Here is a 25,542-nt window from a genome sequence, read left to right as displayed (position 1 = left end):
TAATTCCATGATGTACTTTAACTGTGTTCATTAAAGGGTAAGACTGTCCTCCTGCAATACGTGTAAATGTCAAACCCATGCTGCTTCACATTAAACTGAAAGCCCTAGTCAAAGCTGGGGACCAGAAGACACTACATTAGTTCCAAACAGCCAAAGAACCTTCATTCATCACCAATTTCTATTTGGCTGCCTTTTAAAAGGTGGTACGAATGGGAAGTTATCCATTGAAAAATTTTTTTCATTTTTAAAAATGAGGGAAACAATATAATCAAGAATTTTAAGTGCAAGGAAGTTACACATGATGACAAGAAAGATGGCAAGAAGCTTTGCAACATGTCTTTTAGAGGAACAATGTTTTCCTGCAATGTGGTCAGCTCTCAGTATGAAAGCAAAGTGTAATACCTTGGTCCCCCCCCTCTTAAAATTTTATCACATAGCTGAGGCTTGTAGTGGAAAAGAATGTATTTCTCCCATGATCCAAAGACTGTTAAGTATTCTATTTGGAACAACTGTTTAAGAATTACTGGACTGTAGGGATCTAACCAATTTTGCTTTATATAATACATATATCTATGTATGTATTATTTTAATTAAGATTATTTTTTTAAAAGATTTTATTTATTTGACAGATCACAAGTAAGCAGAGAGGCAGGCGGAGAGAGAGGAGGAAGAGAGGAAACCACTGAGCAGAGAACCCGATGTGGGGCTCCATCCCAGGACCCTGACTGAGATCATGACCTGAGCCGAAGGCAGAGGCTTTAACCCACTGAGCCACCTAGGTGCCCCTTAATTAAGATTTTTAAAATTTGACAAAAAACAGCAGGAGGAACAACAGGCAGAGAGCGGGAGAAGCAGGCTTGCTGAGCAGGGAACCTGATGCAGGACTTGATCCCAAAACCCTGGGATCATGATCTAAGCCAAAGGTAGATGCTTAATGACTGAGCCACCCAGGCGCCCCCCAATTTTGCTTTAAAGCAATAACCAAACTGTTAAGTGTTTAAGATGGAGAATACATACCAGTTCTTTATTTTCACTTTTGCAGAGACACTCTTTTAATAGTTCTTCCCATCATATAAATATGCCTTTATCTCATACTTGTCATATTTTATTGGTCCAAAGACAGACAAAATGTGAATAAGCTGGAACCTATGATAACAAGTAACAGTAGCAGAAACCAGGTTAAGGTAGTAATTAAAACTGTCCAAGCAGCAAAATTTATTGATATTGCACTACAGTCTAAATTTAACACAATATTTTTACAGAAAGCCAATATCTGAACAATCAACTGTAAAAATGTTTTAAAATACGAAAGGAAACCTTCATTCTCTCAAATTGTATTCTGCAAGATAAAAGGTTTTTAATTTCTAAACTGTGTTACTACATCAAAAAGCTTTCAAAAAAACATAGTAACTGTTCATTTTCTCAGGGGAGAGTACAGCTGGCACTGCTGATCAACTTTGGAAATACAATAATCCTGCAAACATTTAAACTCACTGGGAATTCTTAATTTATGATAGTCACACCCAATATAAGTAAGAATCAGTCCTTATCCTTTGATTAACACTGAGGGAAAGAGACAAAGCTACTGGTTAGCCAGAATGTAATAATTCAGAAACACAATAAATCCAATCAAACGGTATCAATTTGTATAACAAGGTAAAGCCCACAAGTACTCTGGGGTTTCTTTTCTGCTGTTTGACAATTAACCAAAACAAGCACCAGGAACATCATTACTACCACAGACAGAGTTACTCTTAATGGTTTACTTACAGTCTTTTTTCAAACATTAAAATGCCCTAGAAGGTAAAGTCATAAAACGCTGTGACAGTTAAGGCAAAAATTAAATGTTATATTATTTTCATGTAAGATAAAAATAATCACTGAAGAGTTTACGAATCTAGTTACCACACTTACTCTCAAGTCCAGTTTGCGCAACATATTTAGTGAAACCATTTCAATTTTTTCCAACCAGCTTTCTTTCGTAGGTCCCACATGAAATTAAACATGACTCAGCATAAATATCTTCACCTTCTTCAGACTAAAACCTTCTCCCAAGAAAAACTATTTTAAGACTACACACCTTCCTTGAATATTACCTAGTCTCTGCAGCATAAAAGACACTTCAAACCCTTGTTTTGGGAGGGGTAGGGTTAAAAAAAAAATTCTTATTCCCTTTCCCATCCAAACTAACCTGCATAAAAGATAATTTTATATAGGATTTCACTTGTTAATACATGAACTATAATTCCATTTGACTAATCATTTTATTCTGAAGTAAGACTGTTAAAAGTTTTTGTTAAAGCCAACAGGTAAAACTTTACATCTGAATTGTATGTGTCAATTACCAAAGATGATTTTTTATAAGGTATTATTAAGCTAATAAACTTCAAACACAACCATAAGAAAATATATATATGTGTGTGTGTGCATATACATCACGTGTGTGTTATATACACAAACATATATATACAAAATAGTTCATGGTTTTATTTTCCTTCCCTGTTACTGAAGGAAACGCTTATAAGAAAATGGAAAGTCAGTCAGCTGTCTCCCATCCTAACTTTGAAATGAAATAGGAGCAAAAAAGTAAAATTAAGGACTCAGTTTTTCAGATACTTATATTTGAAATTAAAAGGTACCTGTATAGCATCCAAATGCAAACCTAAAATGAACAGAGTCAGCAGAGCCCTGGGACAGTAGTGAAATGCACAAAGAAACTCTTGTAGATATGTCTTTTGTGCTTTTCTATCAGTGCACATTTTATGTACAGGACATGAAGAGAGCAAGTCCCCTGCTACTCATTCACTGCAGGAAGTATTAACATCTAACTGAACTACTAAGGAATAGTTACTACCTTGCTAAACTGCAATCAGTTGAGAACTTTTGCTTTCATTTGTTGCCATCCATAGCTGATTCACAAAAGAATAAGATAAACTGAGATATTTTACAAAGAACTAGCTAATCTCTTAAAGCTTGAGAAATAACTAACAATATAGATTTGTGCCCCAAATGCTTCACACCGTAGTTTGTAGCTAGAGACTGCTTCAGAACCTCAGTCAATGAATGCAAAGCAGAGTAAATTAAAATGTTACATACCTCAGAAAGTCCACAACCTAAGACTGTTAACTAAGACCTCTCCAGGACTAGCAGAATACTGCCCATTTCACCCTAGAACCACAGTTTTCTTTGTTCCCAATCTGACAGCTACAATGCACGGAGACCCCAAACAGCAGTAGTGTCCATAACCTTCCCCTCCACATGTGGCCCAAGGGCACGATATGTTCACTGCATAAAATTCCCACAGCAGCAGATTTACCGTAAGGATGTAGCACAAACTAACCTTCTATAGAAGGGACAAGATACAAAGTGTGGGGTGGTGGTGGGGACTCCATGGCCTCTTTCTGGCTTCGGAAGTCAATAACCAAAACGACACCCAAACCCCTGTAAGAGCCCTCCCACCAAAAAAGCAGCACATGTATATGTCCAGGGCCTTATTCTTCCATGCAAGAGGAGCATTCGTGTGGGCCAAAGTTTCAAAACAAGGCAATTGATTTCTGCATCTAATCCCTTTCCCCCAAGCACCGCTAGCCAGTACTACACAGCTGACACAAGCACTCTGTCATGTTTCTTTTCAAATTGTGCTTTCGAGCCACGACTGTCGCTAGACCATCCCCTCTGCTAACCACAGAAGACACAAGACAAATGCAATCTCTTTACTAGTGATTTCATTAACCTGGGGACCCAGATTAAAGATTCAATTATAAACATCTCTCAAAATAAAACTTCCTTATTTTACCATAATTTTTCCAATTTAATTTCTTTGTACTTTACATTAAAATCAGAGCAACTAAAGCTGGTGGAAGCCAGCCCTTCAAGTCCACTCCCATGTATGAGAGGTAGCTTTATGCTCTTCCCTAGCTTTACACTATTGCTTCAATAGTACATGCAGTTTGTCGTAAGAGAACTACATGGGAAGGAATGGATCACCGTTCAGGACGAATGTATAGCTACCTCATGAAGTGGCTATGTCACACGCCTGACCATGGCCGGCTGTGCTCGCACACTCCTGGAAGAAGTACAGCACTTCAGTGTGGTTGGAGCTGTAAATTATCGAAACAGGAAGGACCAGGCTCAAAACACCGATCTTCAAAGTGAGAAAAATTGCTTTAGATTTACTGGATTGCTTGGCAACCGTAAAAAAAATAAGGCCAACTTTATCCAGAGCTAGAAAACACTTGGTCATGGCATACATATTAGACACTGCTTGGCCTAGGCAATGATCACGCTTCTAGCCTAATACAACAGAGAGCACTCAAGAACTGGATTATCTTCTAAAATTTCTTCCTTATACTCTTTGCCCAGCAACTACAGCTATCTCCTTCCTTCAGGGCACTTTTGTTCTATAATAACCATCTATCTTATATTTTGAAACTGTAACCCAGAGATTTTGAAAGCATGGAACAGAGCCTTTATTGCCTATTTGCAATCTGCTGTCTTCAGGACACACAAGTATAAACTTCAAGAGCAACTTAACTCTAGGAAGAAAAAGATGCTGATGCCATCATAATCTCATTTTTAGAGTTCTCCGTAACTATACAAATACACTTTAAAGTCTTAGGACAGAATATAAAATGAGGAACTCTAGCTAGGCTTTACCAAGCTATCAGAAATAAGGTCTAACAAAACTGTTGTTTTACTAAACCTGTTTACCCAGAAACAGGTACTTAAAGGTAAAGGATATTTTGATATCTTCAGACAAAGTAAGACTTTGTCTAGCTTATCATTCATCTAAAGTTGCAATACATATGAGCCCCTTCCCCACTGCCAGAATATAATCTGAGTCAAAATCACTAAGTGACTTACTTTTCTTCAATCATAAATATGTTAATGAATCTGACCTTGTAACTATGATTAATATGCAAAGAAAACACTGCCTCAGACACAATGGATGTCAATAAAAAAAATCTCAAGAGGCAGAGAGAGGTACTTGTACAAAAATAAAGATAAAAAGCCAAGAGACATTATCATCGTAAAAAAAATAACTTGGCAAACAGTCTAATTTTTATACTGACTTTTTGCTCTTTACTGTTCAAGTTAGCTGTTGGAAACAAACAAACAAAAAGAGGGAATTAGGTAATTAAATGTTTCTAATGTACACATGCCCTTAGACCTGAACTTTCCTAAAGACAACCATAGTATGTTGAGCTTTATAATAAAATTTAAATTTAATCCCTGCGGAAGGATGCCATTTACTTATATTTGAGTTTTTTGATATTACACACAAACTACTAAAGCCAGAAAAGACTAAGTACCAACCCAATCTTATAGCATAAAATTATGTTTTGCTATATATCTTCCTTATCTGCACTTACTAATTGATATTTAATAGAAAAATAAGAATATCCAAAGCTCAAAGCAGCAAGCAGTGACCACAAATCCCTTGGCAGCTTAGGAGACTTGCTTTTATGTATTAACATGAAAATCCAACTCAAGTTTCAAACCTCTTCAAACTTCACCCGTGCTAAGGGTTCTATTCAGTTAATGTCTCGGGAAGAGTGTCACTGGCTGAAATCCTAAAACCATTTATTTGCTATTTCTTAACAAAAATTTGTGAAAGCATGTAAACTATAACCCCTATCTTTTGGATAACAATGGTTAAGTACAAAAAAATTCATTTAACATCTTACAAATCATTACAGTTATACATAAAAGCACCTACAAAATTTTAAAAAATGAAAGATTCACAGTGCACTGAACCTTGGAAAATGTAAGGCTAGAACATAAGAACATTTAAAAAGTGGATTCAAAGAACTATTTTTCTCTCAAAGACATTAAAACACAATGAAGCCAACACAACTACTCTTCTCATCTAGCTTTTTAAAATGCAGCACACAGAGTAAATTATTGCATATTCAGCACACTCCTTTATCACTTGATTTCTTCAAACCATGCTAAAATTCTCAAAGGAGAAATCCAGTTCTGTGCTAAGCATGGCCTTCTCAAGGTAACCTGAACACTGAGAAACTAATACACAGGTTCAAGGGTATAAGTATAGCAGATGTACATAAAACAGGTACATCCAACATACATATTTTCTGCATAGTTAAGTCACATCACCCACATAAACTTTAACTCACGTCATTTTTTACCTCAAACTGTCAAGAGAGCTAAAAGCCTCAAGTTACCCAAATCCCATCTGAACAATACCTTTATTTTGTTCCACAGTGCATTATATGAAGCAGCACAACAGCAGTAACATTTAACCATAGTTAAACTGCTGTAATTGAAAAGAGATAATCTGTTGGTTCTTGAAAAGGGTCAACACCATTAGAAGACACATACTTCTGGTAACTAACTCTAATCTCTTTTGCTTTTGTAATAAGAGCTGAAAAACCCAACTCGAGGCACAAGAAAGACTGACCAAAATATTCAAAAACAACAACAACAACAACAACAACACACACACACACACACACACACGAAATCACTAAAAATTATGTTTGCCAGATGACATTAAATGAGTGATAATGATTTACCTGCTAGGCAAACTAAGTTTTCACTCCCTTAACAATTTAATAGAAATCTGGAATGCTGAGACAAACTACAAATATGGCTCAAGGAGACCCAAGCAAAGCAGCTGTATTTCTGGAAAGAACAGTAAGAGCTTCCAAAATCAATCCTACAATGCATTTTAAAAAAGGTCACAGAAGGATGCACAAGTTTGTCACATTAAAAGATGCAGGGTTATGGATAACCTAATTTTAAACATACTGCTATAATCATGAATTCTCCTGCTTAGCACCAAGAGGGTGACACTTTTATTAATAAATAGAATTTCTCCTTTAAAAATCAAGCCATTTAAAAGCTAAAGCAAAGAAATACCAAGTGAATTCCTTACAATAGTACTTCTTCTGAAAGTCCCACTGGGTCAAATAGAACCCCTATTAAATAGGCTATCTATACAGAATAAAGACTTCTACAATAAAATTTACAAGCAGAGATATATTCTGTGGATACCACATGTAAAAAAAGATTTTTAAAACCCACATGGCAGATGCACACGCACACATATGCTCACACATCACCCCCTGCCAAAAGAAATACCTTCAATGAGGTCAGAAGCAGTCCAAATACTAAAGCCCCCTTAAAGTCCTGGTGATTGTCTTCAATTAGAGCTGAAATTCTTAAAATGGCCATTGCCATCTTTATTTAAAAAGAAGCCTGAAGGAGCAAAATACAGTCCTAGAAGGAGTTACGTATGTTACCTTCTTGTTCTGATCATCCGCGAGTGAAATGCTTTATTTGTACCTGGGTGAACCGCATACCCCTTCCCTTCTCACTCCATCATCAAGGGGCTTCAGCATGCTCCTAAAGGCTTGTCAGTTTCTGCTACTACCGCAAACTGGAACCTAATACAACATTAGTTTCCAGAGATCAACACCGAGATGCAAAGTAAAACCTAATAATGTCAGTATTCATTCCATTCATATTTACACAATTGTAAGAGAGAATAAATTTTCACAGGAACGAAACCATTGTACAATACTGAAGAGTTGGCGGCAGGACAGTGAAGACAAAACCAAAGCAGTTGCCACCAAAGCAGTTGCTGGATCCCCACCTCAAGGCTCCCCGCTCCTCTCTCCCAGGTTCACTGACTGCACAAGGCTCTCAACTCCCAGTCAGAGTATCCACTCCCTACCCAACCAACTCAATCCCCCTCCGGGCTAAGGACTTTGTCCTGTAATGAAGTGCTGTGCTCAATTTTAACATCAACATTACATAGTAGATGCTGGCTCTAAATAAAACCTTTCAACAAATCTCCCAGCACAAGAGGATTAGAGAACCTAAGTGATTAGAGGCAGAGAAATGCGCAAAATGCCACCAAGGCAGACGACCTGCCATCTTGACTTCTGTAACAATTTTAGCTCTTGCATTCATTTAATATTTGTGCATTCTAATTTCTTTTTAAAATGTCAACATAAGGAAACTCTTGTTGCAATCACTGTCGTGGCCAGATGAAGCATTCCCTTTAACTTGGCTACCTGATGATGACTCAAGCACTATTTTTTAACCAGAACATGAAATAAAAACCACAATCACACAGAAAAAAAATGCTCTCATAAAAAGCAACTTAAATTCGTTAGCCAAACACTGAAAAGGTGTATCTGTATAAAAGGTTATAACTGCATTTACAGTGCAAACTCATGTTTCTTTCTACTCTCTCTTCTGCAGAGAACGTTATCTTCAGAAACATCATTGCCTCCCTGCATTTCTTTAAAACACCTGAGAAAGGTAAGGCTCAAAGAGACACCCACTCAAATGCAACAGGTTTCTGATCCTGGGACTTCCACAACACAGCTGCTGCTATCAAAGGTCCAAGATTTTCATTATAGCATTATGGTCAAACTTAAAACTCAAAAAGGCTTTGGATGAAAAGGGGAACTTGCAATGACCATTACACGCCACAGACTGTCCCTCGGCATGTTCTAGCAACTGGTCTTCACCGGAGCAAGGCAAGTCATATACAGCATCTGTTTAATAAACAAACAAACAAACAAACTCAATAACTTAGTAAGAACTCAAATACTGCCCCTACCCACCTTTTGTTATAAAGGAATGCACGTACAATATATATTTTTCCTCATCACACTCTAAATCTAACCTAAGCAGAACCACCAAGATACTTTCTCTTCCCTAAAATGGGGCTCAACAGATTTTCTAATCTAGGATTGTCAATTTCCACACATTCATTCAAAATCTTAATCTTAGCCTTTAAGACCCTTTAATGTTCACATGCTTTCAAAAAATGGGCACATTTTTTTTTTCTACTCCCATATTTGTTTTCTGTGCCAACGTAAAGGAAGCTTTCTAAAAAGATCAAAATGTAAGCACTGTAAAAAGAAGGGGGGAAAAAAGGCAAGGACTGTAAAGATTACAACAGTAATCTAAGACTTACAAAGAGTCCAATTGTAGAAAAATAAAGATGGAGCTTACCAAGGGAATTTACTAACCTAAGGGAATATATTAACCTTTAGGGAATGTATTAACCTAAGGAAAAATCCAAATTTTCAAAATCACAGTCCAACAAAACTCCCAATTTATCAAGGTTTGTTTTTGTTTTTTATTTTAAAGGTAGAGGAGACCTAACCAGGAAAATGGATCGGGAACAGACATCAAGAAGCTGAGGCACGGTCACCTGGGAGGTTTAGTTGGTTAAGCATCTGCCCTTGGCCCAGGTCATGATCTCAGGATCCTGGGATTGAGTCCCACATGGGGCTCCCTGCAAAGGAAGGAGCCTGCTTCTCCCTTTCCCTCTGTCCTTCCCCCAACCTGTGCATGCACACACTCTCTCTCTCCACTAAATAAATAAAATCTTTAAAAAAAAAAAAGAAGGCTGAGGCACAAAGAAAATCTCAAATGAGGTTTCCCAGGACAAAAATCTTTTTATACTTCCTTTTTAAGACAAACTTTATATGTCCACAACATCCCCAACTAAGCTAGGTATATGAAGTTACAATATACCTTCTTCCTGAACATATGGGCTTTTTAAAGATTTTGTAAAGTAACTGATTTCTGAGCTTATGTTAATTAAACTATCAGCCTATCATATCCCCACCAGACAACATGGCCAGAAAAATCTTAAGGGGACTTCTAAACCCATATGTATATATACCAAACGACTGACAGTTCTTATGACTTCATAGTTAACCTTAATTTTCCAAAATAGGTTTAAAGCATCTTTTAAAATAGCATTTATCCTGTTTAAACTATAAGCAGTACTGCAAGAAAATATGATTATAATGCTTCCTATTTCTTCAGACTTTTCTGCATGAAAGGCTTAAATTTAAATGGTGAATAAATGTAATAATTAAATGGTGTATAAAAATGTAATAATGGTAAATAAATGTAATAAATCTACTGCACAGGGCTTTCACACAATTCAAAACAGCATGTAAGAAAAGTCTACCATACTTACAAATGACATCTATTAAATCAATTATTACCAACGAACTTTCTACATTCATCACCATTACTTTCCAAATCAGATCACAAACCTACTCTTTATAACTGATTAATAAAAGCTATCTCTAGTACCTGCTTAAAAAGTTGCTCAAGGCCTCCTGAAAAGCGGGGAATGTTGCCCTTCTGAAGTTAGTACTCATATGTATGTGAGAATGAGGTCTCCTCACCTTTACAATACTTGGTTCTACTCCCCTCTCACCAATATTTATTGACTTACTATGTTCACACATAGCACCAAGGTTTGACATTCACACACAAAAACAGCACACTGAAAGGAAAAATCATTTCCTCTTGATCATTAAAGGTCATTTTAGCAAGTTTCATACTTAGAGAACGTGACCACACATAACGAACTCTCTACAAACATGTGCAACTCTTACTGCTTGTCCATCACAGTCCATCATACCTCAACTAAAATCAAGGTTAGGAGAAAACCAAATCAAATCCCACCAGAGGTTTTAAAAAGAAAATGACTTGCCTGTTTCAAAATTATCCTGAAGTTTTCGTGGATGAAGTCTTTTTTCACATTTCTATTTAAAAAAAAAACACACAGACACACAAAAACACACACAACAGCTGCAGTTATTCTACTCACTATAAATGAAGAGATGTATGATCAAGTTTCTCAGGAAGAAGATTCAACCAGTAACATAAGCACCATCCCGGTCTTACACTGCTATATTTATTTTTTATTTTAAGCCTAAGACTTTTTTTAGTTCTTGATTATATGTACAATATAGAAACACCAGAAAAAGAAAATTACTCATTAAATTTCTCAACCCAGAGATAATTAAGTATTAACATTACGTGTATCTTTGTAGTTTTTTCTCTATGATGATACTGTGAATTTTCATATAATTACTAAAAATTCACTGGAATTATTCAGTACATAGGACTATGCTATAATCTACTTTTTTTTTTTTTTAAACATTTAGAGAGAAAAAGTATGAGCATGTGCAACTGGGGTAAAGGGGAGAGGGAGAGAAACTCCAGGAGACTCCCCACTGAGCACGGAGCCCAACATGGGGCTCAATCCCATTATCCTGAGATCATGACCTGGGCCGAAATTTAGAGTTGGACGCTTATCTGACTGAGCCACCCAGGCATCCCAATCTACCTTTTATTTTTTTTATTTTTTTTTAATTTTTTTTTTAATAAGCATGAAGCTTTATTTTATTTATTTTTTTTTTTTAAGATTTTATTTATTTATTTATTTGACAGAGAGAGAGATCACAAGTAGGCGGAGAGTCAGGCAGAGAGAGAGAGAGAGAAGCAGGCTCCCGCTGAGCAAAGAGCCCGATGCGAGGCTCGATCCCAGGACCCTGAGATCATGACCTGAGCCGAAGGCAGCGGCTCAATCCACTGAGCCACCCAGGCGCCCCCCCAATCTACCTTTTAAATGTAATATACTGTGGGGGCACCTGGGTGGCTCAGTGGGTTAAATGTAATATACTGTGAACATTATTTTTTCAATAAATATAAATCTATGCCATCATTTTTAATGACTACATGGTAGTCCACTGCATAGAGATCTATGATACTGCATTTAAAATTTTATTTTGGGGTATCTAGACTGTTTCCATATTTTCATTATCAAAAGAGTAATGGAATGAACATTCTTTAAAATTCAAGAACCTTTTCAAGGGCGCCTGGGTGGCTCAGTGGGTTAAGCCTCTGCCTTTGGCTTGGGTCATGATCTCAGGGTCCAGGGATCAAGCTCCATATCGGGCTCTCTGCTCAGCGGGGAGCCTGCTTCCCCCTCTTTCTCTGCCTCTCTGCCTGCTTATGATCTCTCTCTCTGTCAAATAAATAAAATCTTAAAAAAAAAACAAACACACTTTTCAGGCTTTCCATATAGTCAAGCTACTCTCTAGAAGATTGTACCAAGTAGTTATTTTTGAGTGTTGCCAAAACACTCAACAACATACAAATGGCTCTTTTTATCTGTGCTAATCTGTCAGGAAAGAAGTATAATAGTAAAAGGCAAATAATCTAACAGTAAACTCGTCTTTAACATGTGTTTGCCCACGGAATCAATATACCCCAAGTTAAGTAAATAGCAAACAGAAATTGAGGTAAAAACTTTTTGCTAAAACCTTAAAACTATTATCACCCACCATTAAAAAAAGAAAAGTAGCTGAAACTACAAGAGAATTCATCAGGACTTACAGAAAAGGTAAGCAATGGAGACCCATTAGTTATGAACCACTTTCTAGAGCACAAACTAAGAGTGAAAGTCAATGCTTAAAATGCTCACAGTTATCTGTCTGCAGGCCTAGTCTAAGGGCTATGGCACTGGTTTTATTTTTAATTTTCTAAATTCTATCAATCTGAAAGGAAAAAAATATACCATGATGTTCTTCCCAACTTTCAACTTAATTAAAACAATACAAACTCTGGGGTGCCTGGGTGGCTCAGTGGGTTGAGCCTCTGCCTTCAGCTCCGGTTATGATCTCAGGTCCTGGGATCAAGTCCCACATTGGGCTCTCTGCTCGGCAGGGAGCTGCTTTCTCCTCTCTCATTCTCTCTCTCTCTGTTTGCCTCTCTGCCTACCTGTGATCTCTGTCAAATAAATAAATAAAATCTTAAAAAAAAAATACAGACTCTATACAGAAAAACAGTCAAGGACTTGCTCTTTCTAGAAAGCAGGGTTGACTACACAGTTTTCTCAGTATTAAAAAATATTTAAATACCCACATAAAAAAGCAAAAATCAGCTGTGCTATTGAATCAATGTGACAAACCTATAACAGAGAGCCAGAGATTTTAAGTGAGCAAATAATACACAATTTCACTCCACAAAATCTTACCAATATATCAATTTCATGTGCTTTGACAATGCCCTTGTTCCACTCCTAAAATAGGGTGAACTGCCTTCTTAGATTTAGAGCTAAAGTCTTACCATCAAGGGATTCTGATGCTTGGCTGGTTGGCTGTGGACCCCGTTTGTTTTTTTCTTCTGATTAGGTGAATCCTGATACTGTTTTCTGCCATTTCCCCTCATACTTTGATTCTGTTTTTCCAATGAAAAGAAATAAAATGTAAACCCACACTATAATATAACAGGACAAAAGCATATACCCCCAAGATTATGTTTAGCTGGTTGAATAAGAGTTTAGCAAAGTCCTCCCCCTAAATTTTCCTAAAACACTGGGGAACCACATCATATCAATACCAGTATCAAACTGATGCTTGCCAAAAGGGGGATGCACAAAATGGGTAAAGGGGAATGGGCTTCTAATATGGAATGAGTAAGTCACAAGAATAAAAGGTACAGTGTAGGGAATACAGTCAATAACACTGTAATAGCATTCATTATACAGTGGTTTTATGGTGACAGATGGGAGCTACACCTGTGGTAACAGAGAGATGATGAATCACTATGTTGTACACCTGAAACTAATGTAACATTATCAGCTATACTCCAATTTAAAAAATTATTTTTTAAATAGTAAGGAAATAGGCTGACAGAAACTCACATTACCACATGCTTTTAATCCAATTTCATTCATTCTGCTCCTCCTGGTATTTTATAGTGTGGTATAAGAAATATAAAGTTTATCTCTATAACTAGTTTTAAATGTACGATTCAGTGGCAGTAAGTATAGTTACAATGTTGTGCACCACCACCAGTATCCATCTCCAGAACTTATTTCATCATCCCAGACAGAAACTTTATACCCATTAAATAACTCTGTATTCCCCCATCCCTCGCTTTGGTAAGCTCAAGTTAATTTGTATCTATAAATTTGTCTGTTAGGTACCAAATATAAACAGAATGGTATAATATTTTCCATGGTGTGTGACTTCATGCAGCATGTGCCTAAGTTGCAATGACCATGTTGTAGTATGTATGTGTCATGATTTCATTCCTTTTTATGACCATTATACCTGTATGTATATTCTGTCAATCTGTTCATCTGTTGACAGACATGTGGGCTGTTCCCATCTTTTGGCTATTGTGAATAATGCCACTATGAACATGGGTACACAAGTTACCTGATTGAGTCCTTGATTTCAGTTTTGTGAGGATATACCCAGCAAGTGGAATTGCTGATCATACGGTAATTCTGTCTTTAACCTTTCAAGGCACCACCAAACTATCTTCCATGGCAGCTAGACCCCATTTACATGCCCACCGAAAATGCAGGGGAACTCTAATTTCTCCACATTCTTGTCAACACTTGCTGTTTGCCTTTTTTTTTTTTTTTTATTGCAGCTATCCTAATGGATATGAAATGGTATCTCAGAGTGGTTTTGATTTGCATTTCTCTAAAGACTAATGATGCTGAGATTCTTTTCATGTGTTTATTGGCCATTTGCATATCTGCTTTGGAGAAATGTCAATTCAGGTTGTTTGCTCATTTTTTAATTGGGGTTTTTTTCATAAATTTGCGTGTCATCCTCACGCAGAGGTTATGCTTATCTTCTCTATCATTCCAATTTTAGGATATGTGTTGTTAAAGTGAGCACTAATTGGAGTTTTTTGCTGTTGAGTTAGTCTGGATGTTAATCTAACATCAGATATGTGACTTGCAAATATTCTCTCATTCTGTGGGTTTATCTTTTCATTGAGTGTCCTCTGATATACAAAAGTTTTTAATTTTGATGACCCCATAATATTTTTTAAAAGAATGCAAACAAGGAAGAGTGGCACACAAATGGATGGCTAAAATGATAAAGACAGACACTGCCAAGAATTAGTAAGGATGTACAAGTGGAGTTCTCATATATTCCGCTGGAGATAACTTGAGAACAGGCATATCCAGTGATCTAGAAATTCTATTCATTATCTATACACAAAAGAATACTCATCAAAATATACATATGGAAATAGCCATAGCAACATTGTTTGCAAAAGCCCAAAACCGGAAACCAAAATGTCCATTAAGAGTAGAACAGATAAGTGTGGTATAATCATGCACGAGAATACAACACAATAATAAACCTTTCATTGATGGCATATATACCAAAGTCAGATGCTAATTTTTATTACTTACTATACTGTATTTATACCAAAACTGTAAAGGTTATGAAGTCTCTGCTGCGCTTCTAATCACAAGTCGGGAACACAAAAGTCTTAGATCAACAATGCAAAGTTCTGTAACTGTTAATCTGCAATTGTTCAATTCAGATACATTTCGAAGTCAAATCTAAATTTATAAAAATCTCTTTAAATGTATTATCACTCACCTTTGCTTTTAAAAGGTCAGACATTTCAGAATGATTATTATATGGCTTTTGCTGCAGTGGTTGCCTATGCTTTATCCACTGGTCACCAGGAGAACCTTCAGGAAATAACTGTTGACTGTGGCGGAATTTGGTTCGACTACACCAAGATTTAAAAAAAATAAAAACCGTATCACGAAATTGTCACTTAAAATTCTTCTAACACCTTGATAGTTTATCTTACAGATCACCAACCTTACTTTCTTATTTACTGTCTACCTCTCTGCAGTGGAATACAAGTGCCCTAAGGGCAGGGATTCTTACCTACTTAACCTACTGCTTAGTCCCTGGCACCCAGAAGAGCGACTGGTGTTCACTATTTCTTGAACGAATTAAAAGTGCTACATTTAATCCCAAACTTCCCTAAACTATCCATATTACCTCCTCCCTATAAGTGATCATACCTTTTAGGGGCGCCTGGGTGGTTCAGTGGGTTAAAGCCTCTGCCTGCAGCTCAGGTCATGATCCCAGGGTCCTGGGATCGAGCCCCACATCGGGATCTCTGCTCAGCGGGGAGCCTGTCCCCGCCAACCCCCCTCCCCCCCCCCCCCGCTCTCTCTACCTGGCTCTCTGCCTACTTGTGATCTCTGTCAAATAAATAAACTCTTAAAAAAAAAAAAAAACGTGGGGCGCCTGGGTGGCTCAGTGCGTTAAAGCCTCTGCCTTCAGCTCAGGTCATGATCCCAGGATTCTGGGATCAAGCCCTGCATCAGGCCCTCTGCTCGGCAGGGAGCCTGCATCCTCCTCTCTCTCTCTCTCTGCCTGCCTCTATGCCTACTTGTGATCTCTGTCAAGTGAATTAATAAAATCTTTAAAAAAAAAACAAGTGATTATACCTTCTAAAAACCTGAAGAAAATAATTCTAAATTTAGTTGAAACAAATATTAAGTGGATGTTCTTTCTTACTAGGAGAGACAACTCATTCTCAGCCAGAATGTTTAAAGTGTGGAATCTGATCCTACACAGATACAAGTTACAAGTCCTCTATGCTAGAAGGGGATCTGAAATTTAAGCTATATTCTAAAGCAAAAAAATTAAGGGGCCCAAGACAATAGATGAGCAAATTAAATAAAGGTTTAGTTTCAAATTCTTACATTAAAGAATCTGACTGTGAAAGGTTATATTTACATAGTAGTCTGTGATAAAGAGCTACCATTTTTTTAAAAAGATTTTATTTATTTGACAGAGAGATCACAAGTAGGCAGAGAGGCAGGCAGAGAGAGGGGGAAGCAGGCTTCCTGCTGAGAAGAGATCCAGATGCAGGGCTCGATCCCAAGACCCTGAGATCATGACCTAGGCCAAAGGCAGAGGCTTAACCCAGTGAGCCACCCAGGCGCCCCAAGAGATATCATTTTATAGTACCACTTACATGTATAACAACAGTCCAGAGTCACTGATCCAAAGAACTGTACTACAGTGATTGTTTCTGAATATTCCACAATTCTCCTTTCCCATTTAAAAATAACAATAAAATTGCAGCATGCCTATTTTTTTTTAAAGATTTTATTTATTTATTTGACAGAGAGAGATCACAAGTAGGCAGAGAGGCAGGCGGAGCGAAGAGAAGAGGAAGCAGGCTCCCTGCTGAGCAGAGAGCCCGATGCGGCACTCGAACCCAGGACCCTGAGATCATGACCTGAGCCGAAGGCAGCGGCTTAACCCACTGAGCCACCTAGGCGCCCCTGCTGCATGCCTATTTTATTGAGACAAAATTCAGGTATTTCCTCTAACACATCATCACAGACATATGATGTCTATATGCTAAGAACACACCATCCTGCCTAAGAAACCTGAAATTTGGTTAGAATTGCTTCATAACATCCTTACTCCACTCTCCAGGACCACAAAGCCTAGGACTAAAAGATATGGGAGTCACCTCACTTGCTATGATGGACAGTCTCCCAAACACCAAATACCACTGTTTTCCAAACACTGTCACTATTTTGTAACTTATGAGTAGTATGTTTCTTCCAAATCTTAGCTACACTCCTATCTACTTTTCCTATATTGTTTCACTTATGTCTAATAGTATATCATTTGGGGATTATAATCGCAGGTTCTAAAAGGCAGAAATGACTCTCGAGGCATAGTCTAAGCTCCTGTCCTCATAAAACCCAACCAAGATGAAATATTCCCTATGTATTTAAAAAAATATTGACTATAGATGTGGTTTGTTCCTGTTTAATTTCTGAAGCCCTCAGACAGAATCAGAACATTTAATTAAAGAAAATGTATAACGCAATTCTCTTTGAACCTAACATATAAAAGTTCTAGCAAGATTACAAATATATATACTTATTTAACAAAATTATTTACTCAGCCTACTCTGTAATTATAATTTGGATATAATTAAGTTCCAGCCAAAAGAATGTTCTTTGTGGTTCCTGTCCATGTAACAGTCACTTTTTACAATACAACAGTCTTTGTTAAGGAAAGAAAAGCAGCAAGCCCAAGTCTTCATAATGCAAATTTTGGAACAAATTATACATCAGTATTCCTCATCACCACTATACTAAAACAGACTTCAATATATCCTCCATTCAACGATCTTCAGAGACCTAACTGTCTCTGAAGTAGGCTATGAGAAGAGAATAGCAACATACACAGAGGCAGATTTTTTTTCCCTCCATGTTCTATCTCCCCATCTAAAAAGTTGGTACCCTCTTGTGTATGCTATTTTAAAATGTGCCTGAAGCTCCTTTCAAACTCTAATTAACCTTTTTCATCTCATCAAAAACCCTTAGAAAAAATTTCTATTACCTCTAAGACCAGTAACAAAATAATACCCACAAAAAGGAATCCAATACCTCTGTAAACTTTAGAAGGAAGATGCTACTGCATTAAAAACTATCAGAATGCAGGAATTCTATGAATATATTTCTTTACCTCAATTTTTCCACAGTGGGTTTAGCTGGTGTGCTCCCAACTGATGAAAATCCATTGTCACTGTCTGAGGAATCTCCAAATCTCCGCGAAAGCCAGTCCCTTAATGGTCTATGAAAACATTAAGAATTCACTCTTAAAATTTGGCTACATTAAAAAAAAAAAAAAAAAAAAAAAGATCAGAAGTAGTATTGTTTTTCAAGAAACAGGAACATACCTGATAAAGGGAATGGCCATAAAAAATTTATTAGGTGCCAAACCAAGTTTGGATTTCGGGGTCATATCATTTCTATGGCAGGGCAATTTCTCAATGGAGAACCACTCAATGTTCTGAGACACAAAAAAATAATTCATTTAGTTAATTATCATCAGGGAGTTTCTAAAAGCAATTTCTTACTTCATTCAATTGGGATACTGCCCAACAGCCTGAAAATACTTTAAATTACATACCCGAATTTCTCTTCTGGTTTTTGGGTTAAATTTTGTGTCTTTTGGAATTCCTGGAATGATGTACAAACGAGCAAGCTGGTCATTGATTCGAAGTTCAATGTAATCATCCTTACAAATATAATCTTTGATGTCAAAACCAGTTTCTTCAAAGACCTGGAAATAACAAATTTAGGTGACGATTTTCAATTGTTTCTGTTAGACCTCCAGTTTGTTAAAATTCATTCCAAAGCAAAAACTCAGAAAAATCCAGACAATTAAAGGCATGAAAACATGAGGCAAGAAATCAGAATATTCTAGCCCTGAAGCGTGTTCAACTATGGATAAACCCTTTTACATATCTCAGCCCAAGTTCTTCACCTATTCAATGAAGAAAGATGTGTGATTTACAAAAAGAAGTACGTATTATGTGGTCTTCATCCCTTTCTGATACATAGCTCCTAAAACCCTTGGAATTTCCTAATCGATGAAAGCAACCAAGGTACCTTTTGCCATGTTACTGAGGTGACTTTTGGGCCCCACCTAAAGATGGGGAACTGATTGCAAGGACAACCAACCAAGGAATCAGAAGATTAGAATTTTCAGTCCACCTTCAAACCCTACCCTACCTCCCACCTCCATGAAGGGGGAGAAAGTCTGGAGACTGAGCTCCAGGGTCAACAGCTAATGATTTAATCAACACTGCCTATATAAAGAAGGCTCCATAAAAAACCAAGGGGGGGCACAACTTCCGGTCTGGTGAACATGGAGATTTGGAAGAGTGGTACACTAGGAGACAACACAGAAGTTTTGCAACCTTTCCTCACATCCTGCCCTTTGCACTTCTTCCATCTGGGTGTTCTTGAATTATATATCCTTTTAAATACACTGGTGATCAAGTAAAATGTTTCTCTTTGTTCTGAAAGCCACTCTAGCAAATTAAACCCAAGGAGGGTGTCTTTGGATCCTCCAATAGGTTAGATGCACTGAAGACAACAAATTGCAACTGTCATCTGAAGTAAAAGGAAGTCTTGTAGGACCAAGCCCTTAACCTGAAGAATCTGATGACATTTCCAGGTAGACAGAGTCAGAACTGAGTTGAACGGAAGGATACCCAAGCCAATGTCTGACAACTGCTTGTTGGTGTGAGGAATGGCACCCCTCCCCCAACACACACATACATTGTAATTGAGTCCATAACTCTTAAAATGTTAGAATACAGCAACAGTTCCCAGTCTGTGGACAGTACATACTGGGACCATATATGGATTTTATTCATAGCATCTACAAATCTAAACATACACCAAGCTACAAACTAAAAATTGCCTTACACATATAAAACTGTTTCTTGGGGGGGGTGCCTGGGTGGCTCAGTGGGTAAAGCCTCTGCCTCCGGGTCAGGTCATGATCTCAGGGTCATGGGATCAAGCCCCACATCAGGCTCTGTTCAGCAGGGAGCCTGCTTCCTCCCCTCTGCTCTGCCTGGCTCTCTGCCTACCTTATGATTTCTCTCTCTCTCAAATAAGTAAATAAATAAAATTTTAAAAAGAACAAAACAAAACTGTTTCTTGGGCTCTGGGATGCCTCAGTTGGTTAAACATCTGTCTTCAGCCCAGATCATGATCCCAGGGTCCTGGATAGAGTCCTGCACTGGGCTTCTTGCTCTGTGAGGAGTCTACTTCTCCTTCTCCCTCTGCACCTCCCCACCCTGCTTGTGCTATCTCTCTTGCTCGCTCTCTCTCAAATAAATAAAATCTTAAAAAAAAAATTTTTTTTTAATGAAAACTGAAATTGTGATTAGTACTAAAACTTAAACGCACAGATTCCAAAAGTATAGCTACAACCCCATGTGTTGGGGTTGGCAGGGCGGGGAGATGAATGCAAAAAAACCTGAAAACCAGTGAAACAGACTCATGGTTCTAAAACTGCCTTCCCTCAGCAGTGCCTCAAGGGCTGGAAGAGAAGGAATTGGGAGAACATAAATCTCAGGAACTGTTAATACATCTAACCTTCACCTCTTCTCTCAACTAGAGAAACCATACTTACTCTGATTAAACCACTGGTTTCTTCTGGACTTAAAAGTTCTCCTTACTCTGACAAAGTCCTTCCCCCACTTCACCCCCACCGATCAAAAAGGCTTTGAATTCTCAGTGGCTTAGAACCCATTTTGGATCTTTTACACATTCCTAGTTCCTCCCCTTTCCTCTGGTTTCAGCATCTTTTAACCATTCAGTGGGACAAAAGATGTTGAAACACATGGACAGGAGCGCCTGGGTGGCTCAGTGGGTTAAAGCCTCTGCCTTTGGGTCAGGTCATGATCCCAGGGTTCTGGAATTGAGCCTCAAATCTGGCTGTCGCTCAGCGGGGAGCCTGCTTCCTCTTCCTCCTCCTCTCTTTCCCTCTGTCTCTCTGCTTGCCTCTCTGCCTACTTGTGATCTCTGTCAAATAAATAAATCTTTAAAACACATGGACAGGCTTGAATCTCTCAAAAGGTACAGGTATGTAGAAGCTTTTCCTGCTCATTTGTCTCTTCCCTCTTTGTCACTTCATGCACCTCTTTCTACATTCCTCAAAAAAGGCACAGCTATCCTTCTCCCAGACATGTGTAGTCTAGGACTCCCAATTTAAGCTCCTCCACAATATGCAACTCATTTGTTACCATTTCTGTAAATCCCTAAGCATGCTAAACCTCCTGTTCCTCATTAAAAATAAAAAAGCTAGGTGAAAATACTCACTTGAAAAATGTTCTATTGGTATATAGAATATGAGAAACATCTGTATTTCCTACTTCTGGGAATGTCAGACTGGGTACCTAAGTACATATGTGGTATTGGAAAAAAATTATTCTGTTTCTTTATATCTACATCTGGTATTGTCCTATTTTTTTTATATGTTTGTCCTATGTTGTCCAATGTTTCTTTACATCTACACCTAGTATTGTAGGTATACATAGTTAACAGTCTTAAAGGTGATCAGTGACATTCAATCTTTCCCAGAATAATATTTTGAAGCTCCGTGACAAAAGTTTCATACCTCCCCATATCTTAACATTTATATACATAGCAATGTAATTAAAACCATCAATCATGTGGATTTATTTCACAATGCATATGTTATCTGATGTTTCACATTAAAGCAAAATCCAGATGCTCTAGTTTTCCTTTTACTTAAAACAAAGGTCTACTCTACTGTTTGAGACAGAGATTAAAAACATTTTTGATTATATATTAACCTTGATAGATATTAGATTTATAACTATAACAATTAAGACTGCGACACCAAAAAAAAAAAAAAAAGACTGAGATACCTAAAAGTTTGCACATCAATGATACAGGAAACTGCTTCTCTTCATCAAAGGGAAGACATAAACCAGAAAACATTAACAGTACAATCCACAATATATCAGAAAGCCCTATGTATCTAGAGAAGTAACCCAACTTTTAAAAAATGGGTAATATACAAGTGAGTACTTAATTAAGAAAACATTCAAATGGCCAATAAGAACATGACAATGTGCTCAAAATCATTTAACTTCAAGAAAACGCAAATAAAAATACAGTGATAAAGCATTGCATTCCCATTAGAATGGCTAAAATTTTTTCATTGAAATATAATTAATGGATAACATATTACTTTCAGGGGGTGTCTGGGTGGCTCAGTGGGTTAACCCTCTGTTTTCGGCTCAGGTCATGGTGTCAGGGTCCTAGGATCAAGCCCTACATCGGGCTTTCTGCTCAGCAGGGAACCTGTTTCTCCCTTTGCCTGCCTCTCTGCCTACTTGAGATCTCTCTCCCTCTATCAAATAAATAAATAAAATCTTAAAAAAAAAAAAAAAAAAAGATTGGTCTCTCTTCTTCCCTCTTTTCCCCTCCCCCACTCTATCTCTCAAAAAATAAATGAATAAAATTTTTTAAAAAGCATTAGTTTCAATAGTACAACACAATGATTTGATACTTGTGTGTTTTTTAAATATTTTATTTATTTGACAAACAAATATTTATTTGGCAGTGAGAGAGGGAACACAGCAGGGAGAGTGGGAGAGGGAGAAGCGGGCTTCCCAACTGAGCAGGAGCCCGATGTAGGGCTCCCTGCGATCCCAGGACCCTGGGATCATGACCTGAGCCAATGCAGATACTTAATGACTGAGCCACCCAGGAGCCCCTAATGATTTGATATTTGTATGCAGTGAAAATTACCTTAAGAGTTTTCCTACTATTATTGAGATATAACTGACATATATCACTGTATAAGCTTAAAGTGTACAGCATAATGCTTTGACATACATATACTGTGAAATGATTACCACCTTAAGTTTAGTTAGCAACCACTGCCTCATACAGCTACAGTAAAAGGGAAAAGGCAAAAGTATTTTTTTCCTTGTGATGAGAACTCTTAAGATGTACTCCCTTAACAACTTTTATATATATCATACAGCAGTGGTTACCTATAGTCATCATGCTATACAATATATCCCTACCACTTATCTATAATAGGAAGTTTGTACCTTTTGACCATGTTCCTCCAATTCTCCCTACCCCCCACATCCCCACTCTGGGAACAACAAATATGATCTTTTTCTGAGACTGTTTCTTTGTTTTTTCTTTCTAGAGTCCACATATAACTGAGATCATACATCATCTGTCTTTCTCTTATTTCAAAATCTTAGCATAATGCTCTCAAGGTCCACATATATTGCACAAATGGCAGGATTTCCTTGTTAATGGCTGAATAATACCTATTTTGTGTGTGCAGTGTGTGTGTGTATATATATATACCCCACAGCTTCTTTATCACCTGTCAGTGGACACTTAAGTTGTTTCCACTTCTCAGTTACTATAAATAATGCTGCGACCATGGGTACAGTATCTTTTCAAATTAGAATATTAGTTTCTTTTGAATATAGTGGAACTGAAGTGGAATTGCTAGACCATATGGTAGTTTTATTTTTTGAGAAATCTCTATACTGTTTTCCATAGTGGCTACACCAGTTTACAATCTCACCATCAGTCCCCTTATCTTGACATCTTGACATTTATCTTTTTGATAATGGCCATTCTAATAGGTGTGCGGTGATACCTCATTGTGTTTTTTTTTCTTTTTGCAGTTTTGATTTGCAATTTCCCTAATGACTAGTGATGCTGAATACCTTTTCATGTACCTGTTGGTATTTGTAGCTCTCCTTTGGGAAAATGTCTATTCAGGTCTTTTGCTCATTTTTAATTGGATTAGTAGGGGGGTTTTTGGTTACTGTGTTTAGGAGTTCTTTATATATTTTGGGTATTAAACCCTATATAATTTGCAAATTTCTTTTTTCCATTCTGTAGCCGTTTTACTTTGCTGGCACTTTCTTTTGCTGAGGCTTTTCAGTTTGATGTAGTCCCACTCGTTTTTTTATTTTGTTGCTTGTGCTTTGGGTGTCACATTCAAAAAGCATTGCTAAGACCCACGTCCACGAGCTTTTTTCCTTTATCTCCTTCTAGAAGTTTCACGGTTTAGGTCTTACATTTATTTCTTTCATCCATTTTGAGTTAATTTTTATGAGTGGCATAAGACATGCATCTGGGTGGCTCAGTAGGCTGAGCAGCTGCCTTCGGCTCAGGTCATGATCCTGGCGTCCTGGGATCGAGTCCGCAAAGGGCTCCTTGCTCAGCAGGGAGCCTGCTTCTCCCTCTGCCTCTGCCTGCCATTCTGTCTGCCTGTGCTCACTCTCTCTTCCTCTCTCTCTCTGACAAATAAATAAATAAAATCTTTAATAAAAATAAATTAAAAAAAAAAAAAAGACATGTATCTAGTTTCATTATTTTGTCAACGGCTAATTTTCCCAGCACCATTTACGGAAGAGACCATCTTTCCTCCCTTGTGTTTTCTTGGCTCCCGGGTTAAATATTAGTTGACCGTACACGCTTGGGTTTATTTCTGGGCTCTCAATTCTGTTCCTCTGATCCATTTTTCCGTCAGTACCATACTGTTTTGATGACCTATGTCTTACAGTAGCTTGAAACCAGAAGTGTGATGCCTCCTATTCTGTTCTTCTCAGGATTGCTTCGGCTATTCAGGGTCTTTTATGGTTCTGAACAAATTTTAGGACTGTTTTTTCCTGTTTCTATTAAAAAATGCCATTGGAATCTTGACATGGATTGCACAGAATTTACAGATGACTTTTACCACTATTGACATTTTAACAATATTAATTCTTCCAATCCATAAACATGAGATAAAATTGTTGGAATTTCTCATGTTGGCCTGGATAACTAGAACTTTCATATATAGGTGGTAAACTGGTACAACCACCCAGAAAACTACTGGCAACAGGTTTACACCATCTTTATGACTAAGCCACACCTAGAGAAATGAGAATTTACCTCAACAAAGATATATAAGAATACTTGGAACAGTTTTATTCATAATAGCCAAAAGCAGGGTCCCTGGGTGGCTCAGTTGGTTAGGTGTCTGCCTTCAGCTCAGGCCATAATCTCAGGGTCCTGCAGAGCCCTGCAACAGGCTCTCTGCTCAGCAGGGAGTCTGCTTCTCCCTCTCCCTCTGTGCTTGGGTGCTTGCTCTCCCCCTCAAATAAGTAAATAAAATCTTTAAAAATTAATAATAATAGCCAAAAGATGGATACAGTCCAACACATAAGAAATAAAGCACTGCAACTATCTGTACACTGGAATACTAAAGAGCAATAAAAAGAAACCCAACAACCAATATATGCAGTATAACTCAATCTCACAGATTTACATGGGGACAAACACATAAAACAAAGTACCTAACACAAAATCCTTCTAATATGAACCTCAAGAACAAGCAAAACTAATCAATGGTGATAAAAGGCAAAGTACTGCTTTGCCTCTAGGAGGTGTGGAAAAACTGGATATTGACTGAGAAAGGACAGGAAAGAATCTTCTGAGGTGTTGGCAATACTCTGTATCTTGATCTGAATGATGGTTTCACATATATATACACATATATAAACATTATTAAA

General features: G+C 37.5%; 1 protein-coding gene and 1 non-coding gene across 4 annotated transcripts in view; both read right to left on the bottom strand.

Annotated features, from left to right (window-relative positions):
* Positions 1 to 1,003: 1,003 nt before the first annotated feature.
* The window catches only part of DCP2 (decapping mRNA 2), a 54,112-nt gene continuing 29,573 nt past the window's right edge, over positions 1,004 to 25,542 (bottom strand). Inside the window, exons 5-12 of one of the 3 annotated variants that reach the window (XR_009354086.1) lie at positions 18,585 to 18,737; positions 18,352 to 18,464; positions 18,138 to 18,245; positions 15,216 to 15,351; positions 12,925 to 13,035; positions 10,502 to 10,553; positions 8,316 to 8,531; positions 1,004 to 1,146 (exon numbers count right to left, since the gene is read on the bottom strand). Coding sequence is in view for 2 of the 3 variants with exons in the window: in XM_059175676.1 (XP_059031659.1) it covers positions 8,368 to 8,531; positions 10,502 to 10,553; positions 12,925 to 13,035; positions 15,216 to 15,351; positions 18,138 to 18,245; positions 18,352 to 18,464; positions 18,585 to 18,737 (837 nt within the window). In the remaining variant the exon portion in view is untranslated. Of the gene's footprint in view, positions 8,532 to 10,501; positions 10,554 to 12,924; positions 13,036 to 15,215; positions 15,352 to 18,137; positions 18,246 to 18,351; positions 18,465 to 18,584; positions 18,738 to 25,542 lie in introns of all 3 variants that reach the window. The other 2 variants (XM_059175676.1, XM_059175677.1) reach the window with 2 other exon arrangements.
* LOC131832857 (U6 spliceosomal RNA) lies at positions 14,391 to 14,495 on the bottom strand. Its single transcript, XR_009354215.1, has one exon. It is a non-coding gene; the product is annotated as a U6 spliceosomal RNA (small nuclear RNA).

The sequence above is a fragment of the Mustela lutreola genome, chromosome 5, assembly GCF_030435805.1.
Source record: "Mustela lutreola isolate mMusLut2 chromosome 5, mMusLut2.pri, whole genome shotgun sequence".
Lineage (NCBI taxonomy): Eukaryota > Metazoa > Chordata > Mammalia > Carnivora > Mustelidae > Mustela > Mustela lutreola.
This window is presented reverse-complemented; position numbering and strand designations above follow the sequence as displayed.